At 49.8% G+C, this 10,639-nt stretch overlaps 1 protein-coding gene across 1 annotated transcript in view; it reads right to left on the bottom strand.

Annotated features, from left to right (window-relative positions):
* Positions 1-7,895, bottom strand: part of grm5b (glutamate receptor, metabotropic 5b) — a 23,333-nt gene extending 15,438 nt beyond the window's left edge. The window contains 7 exon segments of the mRNA XM_067245678.1: positions 130-284; positions 286-305; positions 425-499; positions 6,102-6,216; positions 7,013-7,188; positions 7,241-7,508; positions 7,743-7,895. Coding sequence (XP_067101779.1) covers positions 130-284; positions 286-305; positions 425-499; positions 6,102-6,216; positions 7,013-7,188; positions 7,241-7,508; positions 7,743-7,895 — 962 coding nt within the window.
* Between the last annotated feature and the right edge of the window lie 2,744 nt (positions 7,896-10,639).

Here is a 10,639-nt window from a genome sequence, read left to right as displayed (position 1 = left end):
TGTCAGTGAAGACAGAAGTCCGACTCCGGGCTGTGTACTGTATGTCCGTGATTGTGTGAGGTGTCCATTGTGAGTGAGTGTGTGTCCACGAGTGTGTGTGTGTGTGTGTCTGCATTTACAGCCCCTCACCTGCCCACCAGCAGGAACTCCCCCACCAGCCCCTGTCGTCTCATGGCCATGAGAATGTTCCGGACAGTCATGCCCTCGCAGAAGCATGCCACCACCCTGGCCTTCGGCAGGTGCACCCGCAGTCTCTCCAACAGACGATCGAAGCTCTTCGCCCCCGGCGTTGCTCCAGATCTTACCTAACACCGCGCACACAACAGGAAATGATGTCGTTCAAGACACCAGGAAGTACCAGAGCCAGTTTTGTCCTTGTTTTTCTGGTTTTCCTTCCTGGTTGATGACGTCAGAAGAGTCTTACCTGAGTGGGCGATGCAGATCCCCTCCTTCGCGGCCATGTCCTTGAAAGCCTCCATACCACTCTCACCGTAGTTTCCTAGGAGACGGGGAGAAGGAGGGGTCAACTTCAACTCCCATCACACCTGTCTCTGAAAATAAAAGCTAAACTAGCATGTCTGGATAACATTGTTTATAAGCAAACCACTCATTAAACACTGTGTGGCTGTTTTTTACATGTAACATGCTTTTTGTTCTGCAGTGAAAATAGGTGACCTGGAATCTATGGTAATGAAGACTTGTGTATGCTGCCGACTACACTATAGGATTCCCCCATCTCTCTTCCTCTCCATCCATCCACCCGCCCGTCCTGATCTGCCTCCCGCTCCTAATCTGCTACATCAATAAAAGGAAGATCTATCATTAGATCTTATCGACTCAGCACTTGTTAAAATAGAAAAAACATGAAGGTAGGTTTCTGCACACCAAAGATCTGTACGTGTTTGTGTGTGTATGGTGTGTGTGTGTGTGCGTACGTGTGTGTATGTGGGGTGTGTGTTGTGTATGGTGTGTGTGTGCGTACGTGTGTGTATGTGGGTTGTGTGTTGTGTGTGTGTGTGTACGTGTGTGTGTGTGTGTATGTGGGGTGTGTGTGTGTGTGTGTGTGTGTGTGTGCGTACGTGTGTGTGTGTGTGTGTGTGTGTGTGTGTGTGTGTATGTGGGGTGTGTGTTGTGTGTGTGTGTGTTCTGGCTATGGGAGCGATGTGTAAAGTCCTGTAATTAGTGTCTCAGTGAGAGGAGCAGTAGACAGATGGTACTCAGAACCCAGCCCCTCACACACACACACACACACACACGCACACACACACACACACCGTGCTACAGTCATCAAAATCGATAAAGCATGTAACCTCCTTCACACTTCTTCAGACTGGGATTCACACATGCTCACACCAAACACTAAGAGACTGCAGAAGAAGAATCAAACTGAGATACAAGCTCTTAGTTACACACACACACACACACACACATGTACATACACACCTTGACTGGGCTGTATCACACCTACTTCCATGGTAATTTCCAGCTCTGACCAAATCTATTCTCAGCAGGGCTGTGCACCTAGTAAGAACATTTACATATCAACACTCCCCGCATCCGCCCCACTCCCTCCTCTCTCTCCTCCTCCTCCCCACGCTCTCCTCTCTCCTCTCCTCCTCCCCACGCTCTCCTCTCTCCTCTCCTCCTCCCCACTCTCTCCTCCCCTCCTCCCCACTCCTTCCTCTCTCCCCCCATCCGCCAATCCCTCCTCTCTCCCTCTCCTCTCTCCCTCCTCCCTTCCACCTCTCTCCTCCCCTCCTCCCCACTCCCTCCTCTCTCCACCTCTCCCTTCCCTCCATTATAAGCAGCTCAGAGGAGTCAGAATAAAGCCCACTCAGATTCACGCCTCTGCTCTCTCCTTCTCCACCTCTCCCTCCCTCATTAACTTCCTGTCTGCTTCTCGTCCCCCTCCTCTTTGAACCCCGGCAGAGTTTTCTTCTGATGTTTGACACCTTCAGATTGGAAACCTGTCCGGCAGAGTTATTTCTCCAAAAGCCCCAAAACAAAAGAAACCGAAAAGCCAAACCTTGTATGTGTTTTTCTACTCTCTCTGTCTCTCTGTCTCTTAATTTCTCTTTCTCTCTCGCTTTCTCTCTCACAATTTTACAAAGTGAATTGAAAATGCCAAACATAACATGACCTCGGGGCAGACTGGCAGAATGACTGACAGTTTCCTGTTTTCAGACAGAGTTCAACAAGCCTCACCTTACACAGACACACAAACATGCACAAGCACACAAACTCACACCCTGCCCTGTGTCTCTACTACATTAATTTATTAACCTCACAGTTTCTTCTGGAAGCTTTTGACCCTGTTTACCATGGCAACAGCAGAGGCACATCCCATTAATCTCACAAAACGACACTTTACAACCCTTTACACTTGAGAACATATACATTCTCTCTCTCATACACACACCAAACACACACACACAGTCATTCACACACACACATGCACATGCTCATACATACAAAACACCTACACACACTGTCACAGACAAAAAACAGGAATGCTACCTACGTTGTCTCACACACACACACACACACGTATATACACACACACACTCACACATACACTCCAATTCAACTGATTTAATCCCTTGAAAGGTATCATCTCTTCATCTCTGTCCATTTAATGTTCTCTTCCCTGGAGAGGAGTCGGGGGCTGGAAAGAGGTGAAGAGGTGGGGGAAGGCAGGAGAGGGGGAGGGTGGGGAGATGGGGGGAGGCAGGAGAGGGGGAGGGTGGGGAGGTGGGGGGAGGCAGGAGAGGGGGAGGGTGGGGAGGTGGGGGGGAGGCAGGAGAGGGGGAGGGTGGGGAGGTGGGGGGAGGCAGGAGAGGGGGAGGATGGGGGAGGCAGGAGAGGGGGAGGGTGTGGAGGAGGGGGGAGGCAGGAGAGGGGGAGGATGGGGAGGAGGGGGGAGGCAGGAGAGGGGGAGGGTGGGGAGGTGGGGGGAGGCAGGAGAGGGGGAGGGTGGGGAGGAGGGGGGAGGCAGGAGAGGGGGAGGGTGGGGAGGTGGGGGGAGGCAGAAAGGAAGGGAAGGTGGAGGGGAAATAAAGAGAAAGAGGAACATCTATCAGATGTAGAGTTCTAGATGCAGAGAAGAGGAGAGATAGAGGAGGGGGGATAGAGAGAAGAGGAGGGATGTTATTGAAAAATTGGATGTTTTGTCAAATGTGTGTATGTCTGAAACACAAATCCCCCTCTATCGCTCTCCCCTCTCCATTCTCATCTTGTTCTATTCAGGAAATGGATTTCAGTTGAACTAATGTGAAATCTTTTAATGGGCAATTTTCAATTACAGGTCTGAATTGACTGCAGAGGGTAGTTTAATGTAATGGACTTGACCTGAAACAGGCTCCAGGCACAGTACCCTTTCTGGACACCTATTCATCTACACACACACTCAGCCTAACCCTCACTCCCACCCCCTCGACCCCCCCCCCCCCCTCCACCCTCCCAGCACACAGTATGGTCACACCCTCTGGATTCAAACGATAGTAAGTCACAGGCTCTCTCTCTCTTTCTTTTTCTCTCTCTCTCTGTTTCTCCCTCCCTCTCTATCTATCACACACACCCTCTGTAACACACACACACACGCACATGTCCAGAGCCAAATCCAGAGGTGGTGCTGTGACTCCATTTGACCTGGTCAAACTATGACATGATGTCATTCCTCAGAGAAAAACAGAGGGTAATCACATCACACCCACACACACACACACCGCACAGAAAACACACCATACACACAGACACACACACACACCGCACACAAAACACACAATACACACACACACGCAAGCACACACACACACCGCACACAAAACACACCATACACACAGACACACGCAAGCACACACACACACCGCATACAAAACACACCACACACACACACATTGACTAGTCAACCCACACAGCACGTACATAAAATCAATAACCGCTTCACTACAAACACCGTGCCACAGATGAATCACTGGATAATGGAAGCCAGACAGAGAGGAGGAGGAAGGAGAGAGAGACACCAAGATAGAGGAGTGGAGAGAGGAAGGAGAGAGAGACACCAAGATAGAGGAGTAGAGAGAGGAAGGAGAGAGAGACACCAAGATAGAGAAGTGAGAGAGGAAGGAGAGAGAGACACCAAGATAGAGGAGTGGAGAGAGGAAGGAGAGAGAGAGACAAAGATAGAGGAGTAGAGAGAGGAAGGAGAGAGAGACACAAAGATAGAGGAGTGGAGAGAGACAGTTCTGAGGTCTGGGTAGGGGGGCAATGCTGGCCCCCTTCTTTGGTGGGGTCTGGAGAGACATCCTCTCAGCACCCCATTCAGTTATCATGCTCTTTCTCTGTCACTGCTCACACACCCCACCCACCCACCCACCCACCCACCACACACACACACACACACACACAAACACACGCTCGCGTGCATACACGTGCACACACACACGCTGTCACACAGATACAGACACAGAACATGATCAAACATCTCTCATTCAGATGGTTTATTTATCACATACATCCTCTTCACCAAACACACATGCACACCGGCACACACACACACACACAATGGTCACACACTTACAATGGATGGCAAGGAGAGACAAAGACTGTGCAGCTGGCTGATACAGATGACGTACAGTATAGCTGATGGAGGAGGGAGGAGGGAGGAGGAAGGAAAGGAAGAGAGGAAGAGGAGGGAGGAGGGAGGAGGAGGGAGGAGGGAGGAGAGGAGGAGGAGGGAGGAGGGAGGAGGAGGAGGAGGAGGAGGAGAGGAGGAGGAGGAGGGAGGAGGGAGGAGAGGAGGAGGAGGGAGGAGGGAGGAGGGAGGAGGAGGAGGAGGAGGAGGAGGAGGAGGAGGAGGAGGAGGAGGAGGAGGAGGAGGAGGAGGAGGAGGAGGAGGAGGAGGAGGAGGAGGAGGAGGGAGGAGGAGGAAACAACAGAGCCACACCCAGGCACATAGGGAATAAAATGATACACATTTAGTTAAGTTAATTTTGTTCAGTCATTACATAGATCTGCCGTCTATAATCTAGGTCACACAGAAGTTTACTTGCGTTCACCTTCTGTCTTAAACTATAGGATGACGTTGATCAATCTGAAATCACAAACAAATCATGAAGCACCGGCAAGCCCCTTTCTTTCAGTCTTCCTTCCTTCCCTTTTCTCCCAGCTCTCTTTCTCCCTCCACCTTTCCCCCCTTCTGCCTGGCCTCGTCTGGGTGCTGCACTGCTGCACACACTCCTCTGCTCTGCTGGAGATATTGTTCTGCTTCCTTCCTGTGTATCTCAGTTCCTCTACTCTCCTCTTGCTCCCCTGTCCAGTTTCTTCCGAATCCCTCCCTCTCTCCCTCTAACTCTCTCTCCAACTCTCAACTCTATCTCTCTCCTTCTTATTTTCTCAAGGTCAGCTGTTTGTGTCTGAGACCAGTCCAGACTGGACCAACACTGCACTGCTGTGCTCCTTCAGCTTTGACAGACCTAACACACACACACACAAACCCAATCACACACACACACACAAACACACAATGAATCGATGTGGAAAAAGCTCCCTCAGGCTATGCTGCAGGGGATGATCTGAGGGTCCAGTTCCACCATGTGTGTGTGTGTCTGTGTGTGTGTGTGTGTGTGTGTGTGTGTGTGTGTGTGTGTGTGTGTGTGTGCGCTCTGATAGTGATTAATGGGTGAGATGGAGACCTTATCCCTATCAGTGCTAACCTGAGATTAATTACATACCCTGCACTGGGCAGACACAGAAAGAGAGAGGGGAGAGAGAGAGTGGGAGAAATATACAGAGAGAGAAAGAGAAGGAAATGAAAAATGAGAGGAGGAGGAGGACAGGCCAGAAGGAGAATTACAGCAGCATCATGTAAATGTTTATTAGACTAAATACTCCAACAAACAAAAACACTGGGCTTGGGCATGAAACAAACCCCCATAAGAATGTAACACATCTCTGAACAAACAAACTAACATACCCCTCCTGCTATCTGGACAGCACAGACACCGAAACCTCCAGTCTCTCAGCCAAATGTGACTGCACACAAACCAAGACGGCAAAAGCGTCACGATAGAGACAGCAGAAAGAAAAGCACGTGTTCTCACCCTCTGTGTGTATGGCCGATACGTAGCTCCAGTTGTACCTCTTCACAATGTCCACCATGGCTCTGGCCTGCTGCGCGTCAGATGGTACCACACGCATGAAGTACTTATACAGGCTCTGTAGGACAGAAACACACACTCTGTAGAGAGAAACACTCTGTAGGACAGAAACACACACTCTGTAGGACAGAAACACACACTCTGTAGAGAGAAACACTCTGTAGGACAGAAACACACACTCTGTAGGACAGAAACACACACTCTGTAGAGAGAAACACTCTGTAGGACAGAAACACACACTCTGTAGGACAGAAACACACACTCTGTAGAGAGAAACACTCTGTAGGACAGAAACACACACTCTGTAGAGAGAAACACTCTGTAGGAGAGAAACACACTCTGTAGGAGAGAAACACTCTGTGGGACAGAAACACACACTCTGTAGGACAGAAACACACACTCTGTAGGACAGAAACACACTCTGTAGAGAGAAACACTCTGTAGGACAGAAACACACACTCTGTAGGACAGAAACACACACTCTGTAGAGAGAAACACTCTGTAGGACAGAAACACACACTCTGTAGAGAGAAACACTCTGTAGGAGAGAAACACACTCTGTAGGAGAGAAACACTCTGTGGGACAGAAACACACACTCTGTAGGACAGAAACACACACTCTGTAGGACAGAAACACACTCTGTAGAGAGAAACACTCTGTAGGACAGAAACACACACTCTGAAGGACAGAAACACACTCTGTAGAGAGAAACACTCTGTAGGAGAGAAACACACTCTGTAGGAGAGAAACACTCTGTGGAACAGAAATACACACTCTGTAGGACAGAAACACACACTCTGTAGGAGAGCAACACAGTGCTGATGAACTTGTACTCCTGATGGTGTCCTCCTACCTTGTCGCTGAGGTCCATGCTGGTGGCAGAGTAGGCGATCTGGGGGATGTTGAAGAGCTGGAGGAGGTTCTGGACCTGGATGGCCACAGAGCTGGAGCCTGGGCCGATGAGCCCCACGATGGGCTTCTTCCCCCGCATGGGGGTGGCCGCTGGGTCGGCACACCTCAACGTCCCCCCTCCTCCTCCTCCTCCCCCCCCTCCTCCTCCCCCCCCCTCCTCCTCCTCCACCTCCTCCTCCTCCTCCCCCAAAGCCCCCCCACACCCCTCCGCCTCCCTCCTCCACCTCGTCTGAGGACACCAGGGAGTCCCGTATGAACTCGATGCTCTGCTCCAGGGCCACGGCCGAGTGCCAGCAGGAGTCTCGGATCTCGCAGCCCAGGGAGATGTTGGGGAGGATGTGGGGGTCGGCGTTGATGCGGTCCAGCGTGCGCATCATGGCCTCCACCCTCTGGATGCCGTACTGCTCACGCACCGAGCCACACTTACGCTCGTGGACCTGGGGAAGAGGGACGCAGACACCGCCGCACACATTTTATAATACACACGCACACACCACCACACACATCTTATAATACAAACACACACACACAGCATCACACATTTTATAATACACACGCACACACCGCCACACACACATTATAAAGCACACACACTCAAACACACCATTGCATGTACACAACGTCACACACACACACTCAACACAGGTATGATTGCTCGTAAGCACACTCACCTTATCAGCAGGAGGCTGGTGGTGGACGGAGAACAACGCTCCGATGATGATGTCACCAGGAATGTGCGCTACAACTCGTCGCTCATTGGCCTGGGCAGAGGCAGTTGGCACCGCCCATGCCAACATGGGCAGGGGGAAAAACAACCAAAGCATCTTACTGGTAGAAACTTTGATAGAAGGGAAAGGAAACATCTAGAATTTGTGTCTGACCGTCACAGACTAAACGTCATGGAAATAGGATCTCCCGTCATTGTGAGAGCCTGTGGCCAAACAAGAAATTCAAAGATGGAGAATAGACTCCTCCTCTTCCTCCTCTAGTGGAGGTCAGGGGGGCACCATCATTACTTCAGAAGGGAGGTTTGTAGGAATAGTGCCTTTGTCATTGGCTGAAAGGTGTTCTTACTCCCCATAAAAGGCGGAGCTGGTCTCCATGGAAACGGCTGACAGACAGGTGGGGACGGCCATTACCTGTGAGCAAACAGATAGTGTGGAAGGTGGTTTAAGCAATGCTAATAACAGTCATAATAATTAGCTATGTATTTATTCAGCATATTGTCATACAGAGATTGCAGGGCAAAGTGCTGTACATACAAATAATGTAAAAACCCAAGCACTACGTGAGCCTTCCCGGTGACCCATGCCGGCAACGAGTTAATTAATATTCCAGTTATACATTTGGGATGGTTATTGTATTGTGGGTTGAATTATTTACTTTCCTTCTCTCTTTAATATCTCAAACACATTTTATTCTATCTGTAACCTATTTAGATGCTGCTTGCTATCTCCTCCCTCATTCTTATCTCTCATTGGCACACTTATACGGAACAGTCCCAGACAAAATAAAAGATAGAGAGAAAAGGAGAGGGGGGAGAGGGGGAGGAGGGAGTAGAGATAGTTTAACAACAATACAATAACCTTAAATACATAGGTATTCTTCTGTTACTTCTAAATGCGCAGTACAGAGTTAGGTGGTGCGTTTCTTCTATGAACACACCATGGCTTTCCTTGCAGCCTCGGCCTTAGGCTCAAGGGTTTTGGGTAATGTCGATGTTTCAAACGAGCTCTGTCACCATGCTCCCTCCTCCCCCGTGCTGTGCCATATGCGCTGAAGAAGCGGGGGAACGGCTCAGTTGATATATTCAGCACAGGCCAAGGACAGCTTGGAGTCGGATGGCTTTAATGTTTGACATACGACGTTTATGCAAACAGACATGATCAAGGTCGATGGGATCTGGCGGGGCGGACTGCGCTAGCCTGCCCGGTGACCGACGCCAGCGAAGGAGCAACGGAATGCATACAGTTAATTAATATAGCATTTTTTTTTTGCAATGTTACCGGGACAGAGGGGTGACGCTAAAAGCACTGCTGTCCTCAAGCACAATCAATCATTTCTCTCTCTCTCTCTCTCTCTCTCTCTCTCTCTCTCTCTCTCTCTCTCTCTCTCTCTCTCTCTCTCTCTCTCTCTCCCTTCTCGAAGAGGAAAAAGAAATCAATCATCCCTTTAACAAATAACATCTATCACGCTCAATTAGGCACCCGCACGAGGTATCAACAGTAGAGTCCCCAGAAAGACACGGCAGGTTAATGATGTCTCGACTCGACCGACGGTTTGGCACGAACTGGCTGCAGCTATGGGTCTGGCTGGCACTTTGCTCGGTCGTTAAAGGCTGTTATATTCAGGCTCTTCATTAACTGAGTGCTTTCAGTTCCTCTGAATTTTAGAGTTATTTTAGTTATTTGGTTACACAAGTAGACAACATAAACATGCAGATACATGCAGACTGCACACACACACACCTACACTCCCTCAAAAGGGACTTCAACTACGCAATACAATTGGATTGTCTCGTAGTCCTTTCAATAATAGAGAACGGAATTCTGATCGGTCTATTTTCTTGCATTAGACGTTTCCGTTTGCTGGAAAATGCGCATCTCTCTATTGGCATAGTTCACACCGGCGATACGGACTGAACCACCAACAACTCATAAGAATCCAGACTTAATGACGTTAACATCTGGGATATTAATTGGTTAAACTTCAGTCATTGGTCTGTCCGGGATGGCACCTGTGACCGGAACGGGCCGGTTGACAGCACAGCTCGCGCTAGGAGCTGTTCATGGTGCTGAAATCAGGCAACTACAATGAAGCATCGCACCAATACCCCTGCGACAAATGCAGAGTTTCAAAACTTGAATCTGTCGTTCTACCTCTGAGAAAGCAACACAAATTAAATGTAGCTGTCCACAACAGAGCAGGGAGAATGGGGAGAGCGCTTTGTGTTGCACCGCATCCCGTGGCTGGAGCGGCAGACTAGAAGCTAGCAACTGACATTAACAACAAACAGCACGTTGGCTGGAAAGAACGATAACAGGGATTCAGGCAAAAACATGACAGAGACACAGTCTGAAATAATCTTTGCCACCACTCGTACTAGAAGATAAGTCTATCGTTCCATTCTATATTCAAATATCTTGCCTGCTGTCCCCCCCCCCCCCCCCCCCCCCTTCTTCTAGCCAGGCTGTCTGCTGCTTGCAGCCTTGCACCCGACTGCAGGACATAGGAATCTTACCCGGTGCGACGTGCTACTCGTACGCCAATGTCTTGGTCGATGGACTTGTGCATGTCCTTACGGTCAATCGTCAATGAAGTGCAACAACAGAGCCACGTAGTGCTCAAAACTGCGAAAGCCCCAACTCGTTAGTTTTCATGTCACGCACACCTGTGCCCGCGTCCATTACCGCGCACCAAACTCTCCTTTCCTGTCTTCAACGGTCTTGCAGCTTTTCGGTCCTGTGCCAAGGGTATCGTTGCTAGGTGGAATGCCCACAGATGATTCCATATAGCTGCTGGTCAGGTAGGGTAGATCCGGGCAGGTTCGGGGCGTTCTTGCTTCGCG

The sequence above is a fragment of the Osmerus mordax genome, chromosome 11 (assembly GCF_038355195.1).
Source record: "Osmerus mordax isolate fOsmMor3 chromosome 11, fOsmMor3.pri, whole genome shotgun sequence".
Taxonomy (NCBI): Eukaryota; Metazoa; Chordata; class Actinopteri; order Osmeriformes; family Osmeridae; genus Osmerus; species Osmerus mordax.
Note: the sequence above shows the minus strand (reverse complement) of the source record. Positions and strands in the feature narration are given on the sequence as shown.